General features: G+C 44.7%; 2 protein-coding genes across 6 annotated transcripts in view; both read right to left on the bottom strand.

Moving 5' to 3' along the window:
• NAA20 (N-alpha-acetyltransferase 20, NatB catalytic subunit) overlaps nt 1-14,075 on the bottom strand; it is a 36,039-nt gene extending 21,964 nt beyond the window's left edge. The window contains exon 1 of one of the 2 annotated variants that reach the window (XM_089896510.1): nt 4,056-14,075. In XM_089896510.1, coding sequence (XP_089752636.1) covers nt 4,056-4,108 — 53 coding nt within the window. In that variant the 5' untranslated portion in view covers nt 4,109-14,075. The remainder of the gene's footprint in view (nt 1-4,055) is intronic. The other variant, XM_022594215.2, reaches the window with a different exon arrangement.
• A 679-nt stretch (nt 14,076-14,754) lies between these two features.
• The window catches only part of RIN2 (Ras and Rab interactor 2), a 102,035-nt gene continuing 94,764 nt past the window's right edge, over nt 14,755-22,025 (bottom strand). For 3 of the 4 annotated variants that reach the window (XM_030763579.2, XM_089896506.1, XM_022594222.3), the window contains one exon: nt 17,761-19,944. In XM_030763579.2, the coding sequence (XP_030619439.1) occupies nt 19,621-19,944 (324 nt within the window). In that variant the 3' untranslated portion in view covers nt 17,761-19,620. Of the gene's footprint in view, nt 15,787-17,760; nt 19,945-22,025 lie in introns of those variants that run through there. The other variant, XM_089896507.1, reaches the window with a different exon arrangement.

Below are 22,025 nucleotides of genomic sequence, written 5' to 3'. Positions count from 1 at the left end.
AGCAGTGAGAGCACCGAGTCTTCACCACTGGACTGCCAGGGAAGTCCCTAAAACCTTCCATTTTCTAAATGGCAATAAACTGTTACTGGAACTGGGGACCAAGCTGGCGTGTCAATCACAGATGGGGGTAGTAACCCTAGCCCTGCAGCATCTGACAAGCACCCCCTCCCTGCCAATTCCTCCTCCTCCCTCCCTCCCCCCCCAAAATGTGGGCCGTCTCACCACTCAGGCTTCTGCTCGCCACTCTTCTACATTTCTGCCCCCCATCGCCCCCATTCCCATACTTTCAATTTTGTTCTCAGAGGAAAGCTCTTGATCTGGCTCTGGAGCTGCTGAGCACCTGCCACGCCAGCATATCTGATCACAACACTCCCGAATCAGCATGTCTTAAATGCACACCTGCCTCTGTCTACAAAGAACTCTGCCCCTTACTTTCCTATTCAATTAATGGAACCAATATTTTGCCAGACCCCAAAACAGCTACCTTCAACTCTTCCTCTTACACAGTCAAACTCTGCTTTTGGACCCTTAACAATGCAAACAGTCACACTGCATTTCTGGAGACCAGCAGTTCTTAGAATCCCTTTACACTCAAAAATTACTGAAAACCCCAAGAACTTCTGTTTATGTGGGTTACATCTATTGACATTTAAATGTTTAAAACATTCATTTAAAAAATAAATAATACATTAATATGAATAACTTTTTTAAACCAAAAACGTCACTATTTTCGAAAACAAAAATTTAGTGACAAGAATGGCATTACTTTAACAATTTTACAGATCTTTTTAATGTCTGGTTTAACCGAAGGCAGCTGATTTCTCATTTCTGTGCCTGTTATGCTTACTATTACATGATCACAAACCCTGAAAACTCCACTGTGCACTTGTGAGAGAATGAAAAAGGAAAAAAAAAACAAACCCAAAACAAAACCCTTAGTATTATCATGAAAATGGCTTGCAGAACCCCCAAAACAATCTTGAGGCGCCCCTGGCCACACCTGGAGAATCACTAATCCATGTGGGACTCACTCTCCCCTGCTTCTCAGGACTACCCTATACCCTCTCCTGTCTCCTCAACACTCCCCCTTCCACCTCAGCTGCTTCCAATTTCAAGAAGAAAACAGCAGTAAGAAGAATGCTTCACCAAGGTCCGACCACCGCCCCACCCACCCTACACCTCTGCGCCCACACTCCACCTGCTCTCCTGGACCCAGGCCTGAAGGCCTGGTGAGCAGATGCCCCCACCTCTCGGGACCCAGGACTCTGCTCCCCTGAAAGAAATGTATAAACGTGCTGCACACCTAGCCACCGGCAGACTTGACACAGTTCAGGGCTCCGTCCTCCTGAAATGCTGTCCTCTCTCAGACTCCAGACCTGCCATCAGGTTTTCCTCCCACCTCACAGGGCCACTGTGTCTCCTTTAACATGTGATGCCCTGGGGCACATTCCTGGAACCTCGTTTTTCCTGTCCGCACTCACTCATCACTGATGTCTCCTAGCCACCTGGTTTTTTGTGTTTGTTTTTATTTGGCTGCACTGGGTGTTAGCTGCAGCACCACGGGATCTCAGTTGCCGCGTGTGGGATCTCAGTTGCGGCATGCAGGATCTAGTTCCCTGACCAGGGGTCAAACCCGGGCCCCCTGCATTGGGAGCGTGGAGTCTTAACCACTGGACCGCCAGAGAAGTCCCTAGCCACCTGGTTTTAATGCCATCCACATAGTGTTGACCCCGAAATTTCTATCTTTAGCCCAGACCTAAACTTGAGACTCCCACGTCGGGATGCCCAGCTGACTTCTCCACCTGAGTGTCTGAGCGCCCTTGGCGGAGACCCACGTCCCATGCTGGCCTCTCCGAGGTCGAGCCCTTTGACTCCAATCGGACCTGGTGTTCTCACACTCCCACACTCACTGTTCCAGCACGGCTGCCGCCGCCTCCTCCTCCGAAACAGGAATCTGTGCCCGTGCCACTCCCTCTGCCTGGAAGTCTCCCGCCCACAGTGCCCACAGACTCTCTCCCCTCCAGGTCTTTCTGCAGTGACACCTTCCCTGAACACCTCACCCAAAGCCGAATCCCCACTCACTCCCTATTTCCCTTTCCAGCTCACATTTTTTCCTTTGTACTGAATGCTAAGTTCTATCTTACTCTCCCCTCTAACTGTAAGTTCTGGGAATTCCCTGGCGGTTCAGTGGTTATGACTATGACTCCCCCAACTTGGCTCTCACTGCCAAGGGTCCGAGTTCAATCCCTGGTCAGGGAACTAAGATTCCACAAGCCGCACAGCACAGCCAATTTGAATAAGTAAACTGTAAATTCCATAAAGATAACATTTTTTTTCTGTTTTGTTCACTACTGTCTCTTCAGCACTGGTGCACAATAGGCATAAAACATTTTGCCAAGAATAAAATATTTGTTAAATTAACTGCAACGTTTCTACATCCACTGCTTCTTTCAGTTACTACTGCAACACCCTACTCCAGTGATTCTCGGAGTTCTTGATGGAAGTGCCCTAATCAAAGTGAGAAGTAGGAGAAAACGAGGAGGGAGAGGAGCTCCCCTATTGGCATATTCTGAAGAAGACTTCACAAGCTACATGATTCTCGGAAATCAAATGTTTTGTTATAAATACATGGTCATGCTTATTTTCCTTCTACTCTTTCATTTTTGTATAAAAATGTTGGCCCTTCCTAGGTCTTCGGTTAAAACTGGTTCTCCAACAGGCTTTGCCTCATCTATTCTTGAAGCTTCAAGGCATACTGTCACCTCCAGGGCCTGGGCTTCCCACACCCAAGCCTTTGTCAAGTCATCATCTCCCGGCCATTACCAAGACCACCTAAATGGCTCACACCTGCCTGGTATACCTCCTCCAGCAGGCCCGCGGCACACAGCTCTGTGGTGGCGAGCTCAGGCTCCTGGGCGGCCAGGAACGTGCATTTCCAACAAGTTCCCAGTGCTCACGGACCGCTGTTAAGAACCACCCGCCTGGAGCCAATCTCCTTGATCAGTCTCCTTGCTCTGCCCACTCCCACGCAGGGCTCTACCACCTGGGCCATTCCCCTGCGCTCTCAGGACCTTAGTTTACTCACACCAAACCTGGGGATGAGAAGGGCAGCTACTTCACAGAGTTGTCAGGGGGAAATGGGTTACTCCAGTGCCAGGCACAGCGAGCCCTCAACAGTCGCCTTAGTTACACTGCTCCCACTGGGAGAGGCCCCACAGAAAGTTCCCCCAATAGTGGAGCAGAAGTCCAGTCTCACCACTTTCTCTGACCGCTGAGTTACAGAAACCCGCTCCTACCATCACTCACCTCCCAGGTGTCGGCCACACCCGCACCTGCTTCCTCCTCCAGAACCTCCTTCCTCAACCCTGTCAACACTTACCCATTTTCCAAGGCTCAGCCCCTCTTTGAATGTTTCTAGCCACCTCATCTCAAGTTCTTTCCATCCTCCTGACACTTGAATATGTACTCTCTGGTCCTTAGTTTTCACATAACTGCCCCGGGGTGTTTAAACTGGGTCTGGGATTGGTGGGTGCATGGATAGATGGGTGGGTGGACAGAAATGTGATGAAGCCAATGTAGCGAAATGTTAACGGTAGAGTCCAGCTGATAGTCTACACGTGTTCACGATAAAATTATACCAACTTTTTAAGTGTTCGGGAACTTTCATAAAACTTTAAAAAAAAAATGGTACCTGCAAGTCACAGTCCTTGACTTAACTCGGACGAAGGAACGTGCACACCCTGGGCATGCCGCAGCTGTGCCCCCGCCGGGATGCGCAGCAACAGTAACGAGACGCGCAAACCCGCCGGGCCCTGGACGGGGCCACAGTGTTAACCCGCCCGGAGGGGAACGCGGGCCAGAGCCGGGGGTCAGAGCCGGGCCGGCGCCCCCCGCCCCGCCCGGCGCCCCGAGAAGCGCCCACACCGCGCGCAGAGCTGCGAGGGGACGACCGCCCGGCCAAGGTCAGCGGGGCGTCCGCACGTCCGCCCGGCCCCCTCCCCCCACGGCCCCGGGGACGCGCCGGCAGCAGCTGGGTCCGGGCGCGCCTCACTCACATGTTGTTGAAGCGGAACAGGTCGTCGCACGTGAAGGCCCGGAGAGTGGTCATCGCGCCGCCACCGCAGGAGCCTGCTCTCCGCGACTCAGCGCCCTCCCCACCGGAAATTGTCTGGCGCGCGGCAGTCACGGGGCGGGGCGGGATGGGAAACTGCTTCCGGGCCAAGACTTGCTTAGCAACGGCGGCGGCGACGCAGCGCCCTCTGGCGGCCAGATCCGGGAAAGCCTGTAAAGTCTGGGGTCTTCCCTCTCAGAACCTCAAAAACCCTCCTTGGAGTGACAGGGGAAAGCAGGCAGAGTGATCCTCCGGGGAAGAAGACAAGACGCTGCCAGGGGTTAGGAACCCAAAGCAGAAAAGCGGGGATCAGGACCACTTGGTGCCGCCTGGCAAATGAGGAAGGAAGTGGAGAGGGATGGGAGAATTCACGGTCCAAAGTGGCCTGTCCCAGTGATGACAGCCATGCATGTGATCGCAAATTTTCTAGTATCATGTTTCACAACATAAGAGAAAGGTGAAATTAATTGCAATTATATATATATTACTTTACCCAGTATATCAAAAATATCATTTCACACGTAATCAGTAGAAAAAAAAAAAACTAATGTAATGTTTTGCTTTTTTTTTTTTTTTTTTTTGGTGCTAAGTCTTTGAAATCTTGTGTGTATTTTACATTTGCAGCATATTTCAATCCATGAGCTAAACTGTCATAGGAAATTCTTGTTCTGTATTTAGATTTCATAAAATGTATGGTTAAAAAGTGGATACCCAAATGGTTCCAGTCATGCTAAGTTTTCAAATAACTGAATGGAATATCACTTTTCAAATGTAAATTTAAGTTATTTAAATAAAGTTAAAGTCCTGGGGGACAGGCTGCAGAGGTCAAACCAACCCACATAACTGAAGTCTAAATTCAAAGCCCTCACAGCTCTTAACTGCCCTGGGGCCCTACTTGCCCCACAGGAATCTCAGCAGCCCCTGCCCAGATGTGTGGCCCAGGCGGGGCAGGTAGAGAGAGCGATGACAGAGGAAGTAGGCAGGCCCCCCAAGAAAGATGCCCCCCACCAAGGTCCAAGCTCAGCTCCAGGCCTTGTCTCCAAAAGCCCAATAACAGAGGCATGTGACAGTCCCTGGGGAACAAACTCATGTCCAAGGTTTCTACAAATGCTCCAGGAGGGGAGACTGACCTCATAAGCTCACCTGCCAGCCAGGTGTTTCAACAGGGAGAAATTTCAGAGACAATTTCCTATCAGGAAAACCCAATGTGCTACATTTTTTTTTTGAATTTTATTTTATTTAGTTTTTTATACAGCAGGTTCTTATTAGCTATCCATTTAATACATATTAGTGTACACATGTCAATCCCAACTCCCAATTCATCCCACCACCACCAACTGCCCCCAATGTGCTACATTAAATGAATGCTAAAAGATAATTTTTAGAAAAGGTAAAATTGTGATTCTCATACAAATATGAAATGAACACATGACAAAGATTTCAACTCATTCATTATGAAAGAACCAGTAAGATGTTGCAATCGGTTCAAAGGAGAATTTAAACTGCACAAGGCAATCAGGAATGCTGAAATGTATTTATAAATAGACATACAGCTGGTTAGTATTCACCGTGCAGTATAGCTGGCAGGACACCCAGTCCTTTTTTTTTGGTCATTTCCTAATGAACTGAGTTAAAACTAAATAGATTACGGACTACCAAAGAAATAAGGGTACCTAAAAGTTTCCTTTAATGCCTAAGATATATATTATATTATGTCATATATAGTCTATGTGTTTTCAATATCTTAATGAAAATCGTTGAGATCCAAGTATTTTTTATCATAAGTTTCCATTTAGGGCACTATTGTCTCTTTGTAATGAAAGCTATAATGATCTCTGTAATGATCTTTGTCTGCTCTGCCCTAGTCTCCTGATTATGTTGCTTGTATTATTGTTATTTTTCAGAACTTTTATATACATCTGTGTTACAACTATGCATCCTCCAGTTGTTTGATTTCCGTCTATAATTGAGTGGATGTAATGCGCACTGCCATTTTTTTATTACAATTTTCTCGTTCCATTCTTCATTTCGATTCATTTATGGGTTGGCTGGATTTCATTATAGTATTTTCTTTTTGTTTTGCTTTGCTTTGCTTTCTTTTCCAGGCGCCCCGTGGGGCTGCTGCTCTGTTCCCAGAGCTCCATAGTCTGTGAGATGCCTGATTAGAATACTGGCTGGATATTCATGGGTCCCATGTTCTCTCCCCACCAAGAACTTTGTAAACATCATTATTCCATTTCTTCCCTGGTGTTTAAAATTTCTGGGGGAAAAGAGTAAGGCCAGCATGATTTTTGTTTTCCCTTTGGGGAGCGGCTTAGTTTTTTTTTATTGCAGTGAGATTAGTCATGACACTTCGAGAAAGAAAACATTCTTAAAAGTGCATACATTTTAACCTGAGTAAATCTTTGACAGTTTCAGCAGTTTAACACAAATTTACAAAAAAAAATCAAAGCTGAATCACTTCCACATAACCAGTGGGAATGTAAAGTGGCACAGCCTCTCTGGAAAACAGTTTGGTGGTTTCTTTAAAAACTAAATATGCAACTACCATTTAAGCCCAGCTTGCACTCCTGGGCATTTATCCCAGAGAAATGAAAACTTATGTTCCCACAAAAACCTGTACAGAAATATTTAAGCCAGAATAAAAATTCTGTCTACTGTATGATTCCATTTATAAGATAAACTGGAAAGGAGAGAATTTCGGGAACATAAAACAGATCATTGGTTGCAGGGGCTGGGGTTGGGGAACAGAAGGAAATTAGGGGAGAGTTTTATGGGACTGATCACAGTGGTGACTCCATCACTGAATGGATCTGTCAAAATTCATAGAACGTACGCTGAAAAGAGTGAATTTTACTGTATGTAAGTTATATCTTAATAAACCTGACTCTAAAGAAAATAGAATCACCATGGTCTACCTCAGTGTCCCCACCACTCAGTAACTTTAAAAAGCACGAACTACATTTAAATGCCTTGGAGTCCCATAGTTACTTGGGCTCCTAGGCCATGCTGTTATTGCTTTCTGTTTCAGCACATTCAATCTTATTTTTACCCTGCCCATTGTCCTATGTTACTGATGACTCAGAGCTTCCCATTGATCATTTTACATTGTGTACTTCCTTTTACTGCTTAGTTGGAAAAAATGACAAGCTTTTACCACATTTTATCACAAAACATCTTCCTGCTCGTTGAGACAAAACATCATGTGCTCTTCTGTAAACAGTGCTGACCCAGGCTCTCATGCATCATTCACTGTGGCAACATTCCGACATTTAAACAAGCAAAGAGCTTGACGTTTCATCCCTTGCTACTCTGTTTCTTTTCCTTCAGATCAAGTGGAAAAGACAAAGTGCCCAGTAAGTATATATTTTGATAAATCCTTAGCAATGTGCTTGACAATGAAACAGCTGGGATGGGTAGTCGCCTTCAGATAAAAAATTTATTTCTTTATAAAATAAGTGGGTCAGATAGATGCATTGACTCCAACCACCCATGTAATCAATTATTTTTAGTTTGGGTAACTAGCTTGTACAAAAAGCACTCACCATTCCTATGAAAAGCTGACTACAGGTTTCAGTGAAACAAGATGAGCTGCACACATGAGCTTCCTATCAACACCTCACTTAAGATGAGAAGAAAAGAGAATTAAAAAACTTTTTAAAGGCATAAATTCATAAGAACAAAGAGAATGGAGAAGGAGACAATAGCCGATGAGAGCTAGCCGCACAGTTACAGATGCTAGCAAACTCATTTAGCAGACAGAAGCAAGTTGAGAGTTCCACAACTACAGGATGAAAAGCCAAGGGGCAAGGCAATGGATTCCCAGTGCAGAATCTGCTGAGGCTCAGGATTCAGACAAGGCAGGGACAACGGCAGGGAGAAGAGGACAGCCTTACTCCCTGGAGAGGCATAGGAAGCTGTGTTCCCAAGTTCTCAGAGCACAGTCCATACTACAGAAGGTGAAGATTTAATCTTCTTATACCATATACGTAGTCATGCAGTTTTTCTTCGCCAATCTCCCCAAATAATTATATAACATTTTGGATAAATTAATGTTTTTTATTATGTTTTTTTCATAAATTTATTTATTTTTGGCTGCGTTGGGTCTTCGTTGCTGCAGACGGGCTTTCTCTAGTTGCGGCGAGTGGGGGCTACTCTTCGCTGTGGTGCGCGGGCTTCTCATTGCAGTGGCCTCTCTTGCTGCAGAGCAAGGGTTCTAGGTGCGTGGGCTTCAGCAGTTGTGGCACACGGGCTCAGTAGCTGTGGCGCACAGGCTTAGTTGCTCCGAGGCATGTGGGGTCTTCCCGGACCAGGGATCAAACCCGTGTCCCCTACATTCCAGACCACCACATTGGAAATCGGGGTTAAGTAAGAGCTGGCACATTGACCCTGCCCCTACATAGGTCCCAGAATGCTGGCAGTGAGATTTAACCCCACCCTGCAACCCCCAGTAGGGTACTGGAGAACTTTTCCTGGGGAAATCGCCTGACCCAAGAGAAAAGCTCCATAGATATTCACATTTTTCATCCTTCCAATAAAATGACCAGGTTGCGACATGGTCACCCTAAAGGGAGGGCCGCCAGTTCACAAACTCTGCCAATATACACAGCTTCCAAGAAGCTTTGTGGTGCTTTACATTTAATTATGAATAATCGGGACTTCCCTGGTGGTATAGTGGATAAGACCCCATGCTCCCAATGCAGGGGGCCCAGGTTTGATCCCTGGTCAGGGAACTAGATCCCACATGTGTACCGTAACTAAGGAGCCTGCCTGCCGCAACTACAGAACCTGCCTGCTGCAGCTAAGGAGCTGGCAAGCTGCAACAAAGGAGCCTGCCTGCCACAACTAAGACCCGGGGCAACCAAAATAAATAAATAAATAAATAAATATTAACCAAAAAACCCCACAACCCCCCACCCAAAACTATGAATAATCAAAAGCCACTGAACATCTGAGTACAGCCGCTAATCCAAAAGACAGAATTAAACAAACAGAAAAAGAAAAGTGGGATGAACAGAGATTTTTAAAAAAAAAATAATGCTATAACTAAGATCCACAGACAGACAAGATATTTCATCCAGGGAATAAAAGAACTAAATATTATAAAAATTACATTCAGAAACAAAGTATGTTATTATTATAAATTAAAAATTCAATAATTGAAGCAATACCCCAGAAAGTATAAGAAAAAGACATAGAGACAAGAAGTAGGAATTAAAGCTTGAAAAAAAAAATAGGAGTGCAATCTAGTAGGTCTGTTACCAAGCCAGGTTTATTTGCCTGACCTGAAGCAAGCCAAACGTTAAGACATGGAGGTTTGTCACACAGGAAAGGTTTCTTTGCAAGGCAGCCAAAGAAGGAGAATGGAGAACAAATTTCAAATCTGCCTCCCTGAAGGCGAGGGCTTGAGATATTTATGGGATAAAGGAGTAGGGTGGTCTTAGGTGTGGGAAAAGGCGACTGGAGGTAGGGAAAAAGTGAGGTAACCGGTGTTGTGCGCAGGTGTATCTGGGTTACACGCTTTTCCACGGGATGCCTGTTTAAAAAAAAATGGAGGCATTTAGCACGATCTGAGGGTGGAGTTTTTCAGCCCTCTGGTGTCGAGATGTATTTCACTGGACACCTGCACAAGCCAGATTTTAGGGTGCTTACTCAGCTTAATCAGTCTTACTCAGCTTCAACTGCACTGGAGCTGACTCCAAGTTCCTGGAAAACAACTTAAGCCCCCATTACTATAGCAACCCCTACTTCAAAGGTGTTATCTATAGGGGGCAGTTAGGGAGCCAAAAAATAATTAAGGTGAGCTTGGTCAGTGAAGGCAGGTCACAAGTGGAGGGTTTCTTAACAAGCTGTTCCCTTATCTGGTGTTCTGTAAGACAAGCTCAAGAATTTCTGTTAGTCACCAGTTTCTGTTAACCCAATGGGGCACGTTTTCAGGTCCAATATTTAAATAATAGGAACTCCAGAAAGAGAAAATAGATGGGAAGAAATAATAATTTTGAAAATATGAGAAATGTTCTCAGAATTAAAGAATATGAGCTTCCAGAGAGTGAAAGAGATCTGAGTCTCCAACACAACTGATGAAAAAAAAAAATCCACATCGAGGCACATCTTTGAAATTTGAGAACAGTAGGGATAAGGAGACTCTTCTAACAGCTTCTGGAAAATGGAAGGGAAGTGTATCAGTTAGCTTTCACTGTGTAACGAATCACCCAAACCTAGCGACTTAAGTTGTGGGTTGGTTGGGTGGTTCTTCTGGTCTGAGCTGGAGGCTTGTTGGTTGTATCATCCCAGACGGCCTCGCTCACGTGTCTGGGATGTCCTGGGATGGCTGGGACTTCTCTCTACACAATCCCTTATCTTCTAGGAAACTAGTTTGTTCTGTTCACAAGGGTGATGGAAGGGTTCTCAGCAGCAAGAAGGGGCCAGCCCAATGCACAAGCACTTTTCAAACCTCCACTTGCACCGTTTACTAGAGTCCTTTTGACAAAGGTGAGTCCTCCGGTTGGGCCTACAGTCAAGGTGGAAGGAGACGATCCAATGGTATAAAATGAGATGAGATTCATATATGCATGGATTAGAAATCAAGTGATGTCAGACACCAGCATCTCTGAAAGCTAGATGACAAGAGAAAAAAACATTATTTCTAACCTTCAAGATTCTGAGAGGAGGGCTTCCCTGGTGGCACAGTGGTTAAGAATCTGCCTGCCAATGCAGGGGACAGGGGTTCGAGCCCTGGCCCGGGAAGATCCCACATGCCGTGGAACAGCTAGGCCCATGTGCCACAACTACTGTGCCTGAGCTCTAGAGCCCACAAGCCACAAATACTGAGCCCACATGCCACAACTGCTGAAGCCTGCGTGCCTGGAACCAGTGCTCCACAACAAGAGAAGCCACCATAATGAGAAGCCCGCGAACCACAATGAAGAGTAGCCCCCGCTCACTGCAACTAGAGAAAGCCTGCACACAGCAATGAAGACCCAACACAGCCAAAAATAAATAAATAAATAAATAAATAAATTTTAAAAAAAAGATTCTGAGAGGAAATTTCTAACAGGGTTCTTGACCTAGTCAAACTGTCAAGCACTAGGAATGATAGAAGAATCAGAAGAATATGTAAAAGCCTCAAACGTTTCACCTTCAATTCTTCTAAATAATGTGCTCCAGTAAAAAAAGAAGTGAGTGAAGAAAGAGAAAAAAAGGATCCAAGAAATAGGATATAGGACATTTAACTCTGTAGAATGGTAAGGAGAATTTCCAGGAAGACAGTTCTATCACAGTCCTAGAAACCAACTGGCCCACCCACATTACAACAGGAGGACAGCTCTAGGAAAGATATCTCAATGGAAAAAATAAAAGGAAATGATAGACTATTCTGAATTATTAGATCATGTTGAAAGGAATTTCTCAGCTGTGGAATAGAGGTTGAGAATGAATTAGTGATAGGTACATTAAAAGTAAACCATAAAAATGGAAGCAATCATTAACTCCAAGAAAAACAAAAAGTTGTACAAAAAGGAAATACAATTGCATTATAGTTTAGCTCTGAACAATATTTACGTTGCCGTCATAATAAAAAACATGAATTTATCCAAAATGTTATATAATTATTTGGGGAGACTGGTGGAGAAAAATTGCATGTCTATGTATATGGTATAAGAAGATTAAATCCTCACCTTCCAGAGTACGGACTCAGTAAATAATGTCTAATATTGGAAAAGAAATCAATAAGCAACAGTATAAGCATTTTTTAAAGAAATATGCAGATAAATAATGGCAGATGGAGCTGGATAAGTTGTTTAGAGGGGGAGGCATCAGAAATGGGATTCGGGGACCTCCCTGGCAGTCCAGTGGTTAAGAATCCGCCTTCCAGTATAGGGGATGGGAGTTCAATACCTGGTAGGGAACTAAGATCCCACATGCCATGCGGCAACTAAGCCCCCGCGCCGCAACTACTGAGCCTGTGAGCTCTAGAGCCCACGCGCCACAACTAGAGAGCCCACACACTGCAACAGCAAGATCCCACGTGCCGCAACGAAGATCCCGCATGCTGCAACTAAGACCTGACACAGCCAAATAAATAAATAAATAAATTTTAAAAAGGATTGTACATTAAGTGAAAAATATTTTTAAAAATAGAAATGGGATTGGGGGAGGGGACAGGAACTGCTGCTTCATTATACACCTGGGAATATTTGATGTGGTGTTTATTTTGTAAAAACAAATCCTCCCTTCCCCCACAAAAAAAGAGCAAAACCACATGCATGAAACAACATTGCAAGCATAGGAGGGTTCAGGATTGTTTGGAATCACTGTCCGGAGGAATGCAAGCGTTCTGCAGGGTCCACAGCACTTTCCCTTTGCAGCCGCCACCTGCTGAGTCCAAAGATGTTTTAAACAATTCACTCCTTAGTCACCAAATACATTTATCTTCCCTGCTTTTCAAAATCGATGAGCAAAATGGCCCTGTAGATAATAGATTCTCAGGGAATGAAATGCCTTTAAAAGAAAGTTGGCTGTCCTTTCAGAAAATAAAAAAGCCCATAAACTTCCAATATCACGTGCACAGTGTGACTAGTTAATTATCCAGACTACATGATGATGTCCCTGCACACACACGCACACACACACACACACACACGAGTACACATGTGAGAGCAGCTGGCCCATACAGAAAGAACCTTCTGACTCAGCTTCTGTTTGCCTCACATAGTTGGAGGTAAAAGAAGATGCCTGGCAAAACCACTGTATTTGTCTTCAACCCCACCTCATTTTGAGTCTTTCCCCTGCGTTTCAGGTCTCTTTTCCCCATGAAAGCAAGAAGAATAAATCATCATCAGAAAAGCACGTGTTTCCTGACATCCGCATTTTAAGCCTTTTGTGATCATGTACGTGGTTCGAAGTGAGGTTATGCCTCTTTTTTAGTTAGTGTCACAAGCTCCATCCCTCCAGAGATTTAACAGCAGCAGCTTAAGTTTAATTGTATCAGCTGCACAAATGCCCTCAACACAAACATGCCTTGAACGAATACTGCTCAAACTGTAACGTGCACGTGGATCATCTGTGGGAATTTTGTTAAAATGTAGATTCTGATTCAGTAGGTCTGCGAGGGTCCTGAGACTCTGATGAGCTCCTGGAAGATGCTATGCTTGGTCCATGGATTGCATTTTCACCAGCAAAATCTTCAACTATCTGTGAAATGAGATTTTGCAATTTGCCAAGTATTGTATTTCCACGTGCTTGTGAAAAGCAGAAGCTTTCCAGTGTCCTAGCTAGTTCACGTGTATTTAATTTTGATTGGTTAAAGAGTCTTGGGCGGTTTATTTTTCTTTGCAATTTTTCATTCTTTCAGTTCATTGTCGATGCACTTCTGTTCTGTGCGTGATTGTATATCAGTAGACTGAAGAGACAGAGTGAAAAAGATAAAATTGACTAAAACTGCAATCTGAGTCCATTCTCTCAAAATTTGTAGAACTGGCAGGAAAGAGGAAGCACAGACATCAGAGATAAGGAAAATCACATCAAATCACACCTTATTCTTTTTGGTAAAGCCTATTGTATTTAAGAGTAATCCAGTTAAATAATAGACATGTATATATAAATATCTAAATGAATAAGTGAATGTAAAAAATAAAATTAAAAGAGGAAAAGCTGTGGCAATAATCACTGACTGTAGTTACACTTTTACTTAAGTAATCATTCCTTTCTGGGAAGCGCTACTGTAGCCACCCTCGGGGCAGAGCCGGTTCCTCCCAGGATGTCACTCTGGCCATCCCTGCAATCTCCCTCCCTCCTCCCCTTTCCCCCTCTTGGCAATAGTCACCACTGGCCAGGGCCCTGCTGATGTTCTTGGCCAGTAGGGAGTACTGGGAATATCCTCCCAGTTCACACCTGTACTCCTCCATCACCACCATCATCAACAACAAAGTTAACGGATGGCATTCACTTTATTTTTAATCCTCCCACACTGGGCATCTCGTCCCTATATATATATATATATATATATATATATATGTGTGTGTGTGTGTGTGTGTGTGTATATATATATGTATGTATATATATATAAATATATATATACATATATATACACACATATATAAACATATATAGTTAATATATATAATATATACATTAACACATATAGTTAATATATATAATATATACATTATATAGTTTATATATAATATATACATTGATATATAGTTAATATATAATATATATTAACGTAGTTAATACATAATATACACATAATATATATAGTTAATATATAATATACACATTGATATATATAGTTAATATACATAATATGTATATTGATATATATAGTTAATATACATAATATATATAGATATATAGTTAATATATATAATATATATCGATATATAGTTAATATATATGTATATTGATATATAGTTAATATATATAATATATATAGACATATAGTTAATATATATAATATATATCGATATATAGTTAATATATATATGTATATTGATATATAGTTAATATATATAATATATACAGATATATAGTTAATATATATAAATATAGATTTATATAGTTAATATATATAATATATAGCGATATATATATAATATGTATATTGATATATATAGCTTATATATATTAAACCTTAGTACCTGTTATTGTCTTTCTTTTTTTCACAAGAAACTTGCCAGCAGATAAAAACGTGAATGGGTCAGTAGAAACAAACAACGGCAGTGGAAAATTTTCTTTCGAAGAGGTTGATTGTCTCATGATAATAGCGACAAATATTCAATGTGCCTGTGGAGTACCGGGTTCTAAGATGTCACATGGATTAATTCAGTGCCTCGTGGCTCTCGCAGGAGCCAAGAGGGAGATGCCGTCAGCACCTCGGCTGGTAAGGGGTGCCTGTTTGACAGTGCGCATGTGTGTGTTTTGTGGAGAGAGGAGGCTGTGACGTGGTTTTATTTTATATGCACCGATAACTGTATTTTTTCAGTTTCTTAAGTCATTCCTAGTTAATTTGCTAGAACCGCACTCTCCAACATAGCAGCCACCAGTCACCCGTGGCTGCTGAGCATTCGACATCTGGCTACTGAGACGTGACGTAAGTGCCCAATACACACAAGATTTTGGAGATGATGAAAAAAAATTAGTGTAAAATACCTCTAATGTTTTTGATTGATTAATTGTTGAAATATTATATTTGGGATAGCATGGGTTAAATAATAAAATAGATTACTAAAATAAAATAATTAGTAATACTGTAATATAGTGCTCTTGATTTCACCCATTTGTTTTTCTTCTTTTTTTTAACGTGGCTACTAGAAAATTTAAAATCATCTATGTGGCTTGCTTCCTATTTCCATGGAACAGTGCCATGCTACGAGTACATTTTCCATGGTCTTTTGCTGAAGTCAGCCGACGAAGACCAAGAACCTGTAATTGATTAGGCGTTAGGGGCTGTAGACAAAGTCTTACCTCTCTCAGGTGTGTTTCTCTCCTAAGACCTGTGTCTTGATCTATCCTGGTATTTCTCAGCCCCGATTTCACAGTAGAATCACCTTGGAAGTTTCAGTAGAAGTCGCTGCCTGGGTCCCACGTGCAGAGATTCTGATGGTCTGGGCAGCCTGGCCTTCGGGCTTTTAAAGGCCTGCAGGTGAGCTGAAGAAGCGGCCGAAGCTGAGAACCTGATGGGAATAGGACCAGCGAACACTGAGCCCTGGGGACAGACCGGGTGGGCGGGGTGTAGGTGGCGGCACCTGGCTCACCCTGCATCTCCGGTACAACTGGAGAAGCCTGGAGAAGCGTGTGTTGTGGACAGGCCTCAGGGAAAGGCCAGAGCCCGCCCAGCTCATTAAAACCTAAAAACCTGCCCCCCAGGGTCCTGGGGGAGGGAAGGGGAGGAATGCAGCTAAATGGGGGGGAACTGCCTTCAGCTGTGTGAGGTGATGTATTCCCCAGGGGACCGAGGGCGGGCCGCGGGGGCCGATAGACGCCAGGGAGGAAACCTTAGCCCAGAGCTGAGCCCTGCCTGGTCCCCGCTACCCGCCCACCCCAGCCACTGTCCCTCTCCCCGCCACGGGCCCTGAGCGCCTCCCCCTCCAGGCTGACAGAGTCCAGGATCCACCACAGCAGATCTGCGTTCGGTGGAAGGAAATACTCAGATTCATTCTTATGATGATATTCTAAATGTCTATTACGTACAGAACTTTCAGGCAACTTCCACTCTGGAAGCTTAGGTTATTAGCATCGAGAGACAAGAAGCTGTCTGGCCCCCGTCCCCCCACCCTTCAGATCAATCAAAGCTGCCGCCCTGCACACGTGCCTGCTGGGTGGGGGTCTGAGGGCAGACCCTTGGTACTACTTTATTAAATGTATCGGCCCAGACCTTTCTGAATAATTTTTTATAAACTTCCCCTGCATACCTTCCTGACAAAAGTCACTGTCCATGGGGGAAATGTTTGTGCCAAATGCCACCCATCCTTCCACGTTGGAGGGAAACATCTTTTTCAAATAAGAGCGTGTTCTCCAAATCTTCCTCCCTCCACCTCTTCGACTTTTTTACGATCCCTTTAGGGTTCTGCCATGTTATGTGAATTTTCTCCCATTTCCAACTTGATCAGGGTTCACTAAATGACCAACAACACTCTTGGTCTCAGATTCACCATCACAAGCATGGTTTGAAAGATGATGATTTTTAGGATTTTATCACCAAATACTCTGCCAGGCGATTAGAATGCCCGTGTCCCATGTACGTAGCCCTTCCTCTCAGACTTTAGGGAGTAAGCAGGCAGTGCTGTTGATAATCAGAGTGCTGTCTCATTTCCAGTCTCTTAAAGATGGAGGTAGGAGATGCCCGGCAGACGTGAAGCCGCATTTATGAATGAAAGCATTCATGGTTGGGTTTCCTGCCTTCTGTGTTTCCTTACAGATCTAAAGTTGTAACTTCCACACGATACTGATCTACTCGAACAGTTTCTATTTCTATTCTGCGTCCCCGAGGAGAGAATATTTGGCACTGCATATAACATTAAAAAAAAAAAAAAAAAAAGAAATCCTTTCCTCTGGCTGGCATTCAATTTTTATATTTTTAGATTTGGAAATACATTTTCCTCTCCCTCCACCCAGCATGTATATTTTTACTCTCCTCTTATTCCTTCAAACTGCCCCAAAATCTGTTTCCTGGCAATTTGAGAAGTGAGAAATGTTGGCGTGGGGAAAAAAGCGAAGACGCATGTGAAGCTGTAACTTTAGCATGGAAACATTGCCCAACGACAAAACCAGGGGCTGTCTTGTGATGTTTTCTTCTGCTCACACTAGCGTCCTATTTTGATCTCACTGAAGTTTACTCCGGCTGTCTCCCATTCAGGCACAGTGACCTGCTTTAAGTCAGCAGTGTACTGACTTCGGAGGACAAGGAGAGCATGATGACCTTAAACTACAGGGACTGAATTGTCACTCTGAATTCATTGTAAATATGCAAAGCAGGCAGTCGGCTCAGCCACAGTTCTGATCTTTAAGCATCCATCCTACTGACGGGTTAGAAAGTTCGTTCAGTCAACAAGGACCTATCAAGCCATTGCCAAGCACCAGGAATAGGCCAGCCTCTGCCATGCTGATTTTGAAACAGCCCTGAACTTTCAGCTGGGGCACTTGAGAGGTTACATAAAAAAAAAAAAAAAAAAGACCAGGGCGGGGTGTCTGCAGGGCTCTTCTGATTAGCTGTGATGTTCTCTTGGTCCAACTAAGCCAAGGACTGTCCCAGATAACACCGAATCCTTTCAGGTTAGAACACGTTCTTTTCCTTCTGCTCCTGTCAGAACATGAGCTTGGTGAAAAAATTTCAACTTTTCTGTTTCCTCTCTATGGATTATCTAGCCACAAACACTGGCGTGGGTTCCAGATTTACATAACATTCTCTGGTGCAAAATCACATTCTGCTTCTCAAAGGAAAAAGACAACTGAAGAATATTTCAAGAATTATTTTCACACATGATTATCGCACAGTATTACAATGTATTATGTGCAAAATTCCATTAAAAAAATCATTTACAAAAGGAAGTACAACACAGTATGTGTTGAGGGTTCCAGATGTACAGCAAAAGCTTAAAAAGGTACAAGGTACAAAGCCAACAAAATTAGATGACTACGCATCCTTACACAGTACAATAACATGTTTTTGTAACTACCTTTGTTATGTTGATACGAGACCCTCATCCTCTGTGCAAACCGCCCCTCCCCAGGCCCCGCCCAAACAGGTTTCGTAAAACAGAAATTTAACTTCCGCCACACATTCTACAACACAGATGGGCTTTTTGGTGCATTTGCAAACTCCTTTCCAAATGGCATTTATTTAACTCAATGAAACTCACAATACATGGTTTCTGCCCAAAATAATTTGATGCTGTTAGTTTTGATTTATGTGGAAAAGGAAACAAAAAGCGGTGTTCTTATTTCTTTTTTTTCCCTCGTGGGGTTTTCAAAATTGCTTCCGAAAGCAAATAACATGGGACAGATTTTGCAAATCTCACTGCATATTTACAGTATTTTCAGCGTAGGTGGTTCCTTTTATCTCCTTTTCCCACTTCCTTCAAGGAGTCTGAACCAGCAGACTCCACCCCTTAGTCCTCTGTTAGAGTCTGTATTTCCCTCTCGACCTCTCTCTACATTCATTTCTTTCCTGATCCCCAGCACCACTTGGTGAAAACACAAAACAACGCGATACCACTGAGCGTGAACAAGGTAATAACAGTACGTTGGATTTTCAAAGGCATTCTGTGGCCAGTGTCAGTAATACATCGCTGTAAGAAACCCAGCAGTCTCTCCCCACAAAGTTGCTCAAACGTCCAGTTACAGAAGAGAGACTTTTAAAATGCAATACTCTCAAATCCAGCAAGAGATTTCTTTTTGCATATTAAATGTTAAAATCACATGCATAATTATAGAATATCTTAAAGTTACAAAAATATTTTAAAAACCAATCCCGACAGTTTACCTGCAACTGCTATAAAAATTTCTATGAAATATATAAAAACGCAAAGGCTCTTCGTAAAAAAAAAAAAAAAAAAAGAAGAAGAAGAAGAAAGGAAGGAAAGGATGGAGGCACCCACTGAACTGAGAGGTCCTTGATGCACTGCATCGGACAGTCTTGTCAAACGCCTGCTGTTGAACTCAAGAGAAGAGCTTGTACCTTAAATGTTTACTCAGTACGTATACATACACATGAGCCAACCCTGTAACTGGCTGGGGGTAGGCAGCAAACGATCTCGGGACACCTGAACCAGCAGATGCAGTTCTCCATCTCTGAAGGACGGATCCTACTGTTTCAGGAACCTCAGCTACTGTGCTTGGGCGTCGTGGCTAAAGGTGCCCTTGGCCAAGTCGGCCTGTGGATGGCTCCGTCACTGAACCGAGCGGACCCCAAGGAGGTGACTGCTTTGCAAGCACAAGCACGTGGAAGCCAGAGGCCAGGTTCCTAACTCCGCTCTTTGGATGCACCACTGGGAAGCCTCGCGTGTCTCCTAGGAGGCAGTGAGCTCTTCTTCCCCGTTCTGGAAGATGACGCCATAAGGATCCTTCTTGATGCGCTTGTAGACAAAGTGGAAGACGTGGGACTGTGGCCGGCTGTGCAGCTCGGCCTTGATTTTCTGAGGGTATGTGTCCTCTGCCAGCTGCTGCCACGTTTCGTCCACAAAGAGGAAGAGGCTGTACTCCTCGGGGTCGGCCACCTTGAACTTCTCGGCACAGAGCTGACACACGTCCTCTGTGGTGACGTAAGGCCTCACAAGGAGGGTCTTTCCCGTGCAGCCACTGTTGACATCTTGGAATGCAACCCGGAGGTAATTCTGCAGGTGGAAAGAGAGGTGCAGGGGCGGCGTCAGAAGAGGAAGCGAGATGGTGCAGGTGAGCCTGGGGACGCCAGGGAGAGGCCTCACAGGTGAGCCTCGCCGGGACGTCCAGGGTCAGGACACGAGGCCCCCCAAGTACAGGGAAAGAGGCTGATGTGAAACGGGATGGTGGGGAGCACAACTGTATGGACTTTAATTCATCCCCAATACAAGGAGCGGGAGGAAGTCCGTTCAGCCCTGCTCTCACCCTTCAGTCTCTCTCATAAAGCTGGGCTGAGAAATCCCTGGTTAAGAGTGTCAACCAGATCTGACGGGTTTATTTTATTCCCAGTTTGAAAAACCAACCAAATGTCAGAAGAGCCAGGAGTCAGCAGCAGGAGACACATTAACATATGTAGACACCAGAGCACACGTTCTGTTCGCTTTGCACTCCTTTTTATGAAGCCTAAGCAGGGGCGATGGCGTTAGGCTGCACCACGAAATACTGCGGACGGTTGACCATCCTTCCCCTCCCCCACTGGCAATTTCACACGGTTCAGCCCAACACAAGGTGGCTCTGACTGCTGTGTGGGAAAGTCGGCAGGGGTTGTGGATTCTGTGGAAAGGCCTGGGAGATGCAGGGCGGTGCCGTGGAGATGGGGGCTGCAGGCTGAGGGGTGTCTGCAGGCCCTGCATCGTGAGCAGTACCAGGCGAGCAGCTTCACGGAACAGAACAGACCTGGGGCCCGGACGAGGTGCGGGGCATCCCAGGCTCCTGCCCGGCTCTCTGAGATTCTGTGGCCCTGGGTCATTCTGCAGTTCTACTTCCTCAGGAGTGGGGTTACCAGGTAAAATAGGGAACGCCCAGTTAAATCTGATTTTCAGACAGAAGACAAATACATCTTCCTTTTCGAAATCTGGCCGCCCTACTCAGGAGTAATGGGGAGTGGGGCTCTCTGCCGGGGGTCCTACATGGTTACCCTGAGGGTTTCCTCAGGTGATAGAAAAGAGAGCTCTTGGGAAGGCCAGTGCACCCGGCACACGGATGGTAACACCGACGCTCTTGAACTGGAACATTAGAGGGCACCTTCGGGTACACACATGCCCGGTTTCACCAACCCCTCCTCTCCCATACCGCCCCCTCAGCACACGGCCTGCACATGGTATGCATGTACTTACTGGCTCCTAAAAAAAACCTTGTGAAGGAGGCCTACACTATCCCTGTTTGACCAGTGAAGAAACTGAGGCACAGAGAGGTTAAGGAACTTGCCCAAGGCCACATAGTGAGTGAGTGGCAGCGCCAGTGTTCTGGCGTCTTGACCACTGAGGTGAGGTGTGCTGCCTCTCCAGGGTGAGCAGATGTGTGTGTCTGTGACTCTGACTTAGGAGTTCCAAGTGCAGCTTTGCTTCCTGGCTTTGGCTTCTACAGCCAAGCTGAGTGTTGGCAATTCCCATCTTGGGTCTGTTCTTAGAAGATGTGCATCTCTGAGGTGAGCGAGGCCAGTGGGGAGGGGTGTGCACAAGGCATGGACTCTGGGGGTTCTAGGTTAGAAGCTCCAGATGGAGAGAGGGGACCAGGGGAAGGGGCTAATGGCAGGTGGGGAGGTGGAAGGATGCGTTTTTATCCCTTCTTCTTTCCCTTCCTCCGTGCTTCTCCCCAGAGGCTGTGTGGCCTTAGGAACCTCCTCCCCAGATGGCCAACAGTCGCCACATTCCAAGGGCCTGCGGATGCTAAATCGCTCAACACGTGGACGGTTCTTCAACAGTCCAAGGGGTGGGGGGCGTACAGGATGCCTTCTCGCCCCTTAGGTTTATGCGCCCGGGAAGGAATTTCTGGGAACACTCCTTCCTATCTTGGAGAAAACCTTGCTGACCTTGCCTTTCCACGATGGGTGGCTTTAAACCAAATGTATCTTTTGAGTGTTTTCAGAGCATTAAAAAGGCAAAAAGGGCAAGGAAGGTGAATCTGGACGTGGAGCAAATCTGTCCTGCTTGGAAATTCACCACGTGGCACGTGGACACAAAGCACGGTCGGGGTTTACAATTCTATTTGAAACTTTTGAAATATTATCTGAAGACGTTTGCAGACTTACTCATCG

The sequence above is a fragment of the Delphinapterus leucas genome, chromosome 15 (assembly GCF_059928025.1).
Source record: "Delphinapterus leucas isolate spDelLeu-1000000601 "Yukka" chromosome 15, BTC_Dleu_Yukka2, whole genome shotgun sequence".
Lineage (NCBI taxonomy): Eukaryota > Metazoa > Chordata > Mammalia > Artiodactyla > Monodontidae > Delphinapterus > Delphinapterus leucas.
The sequence above is the reverse complement of the archived record's forward strand: the minus strand, read 5'-3'. Positions and strand labels throughout refer to the sequence as shown.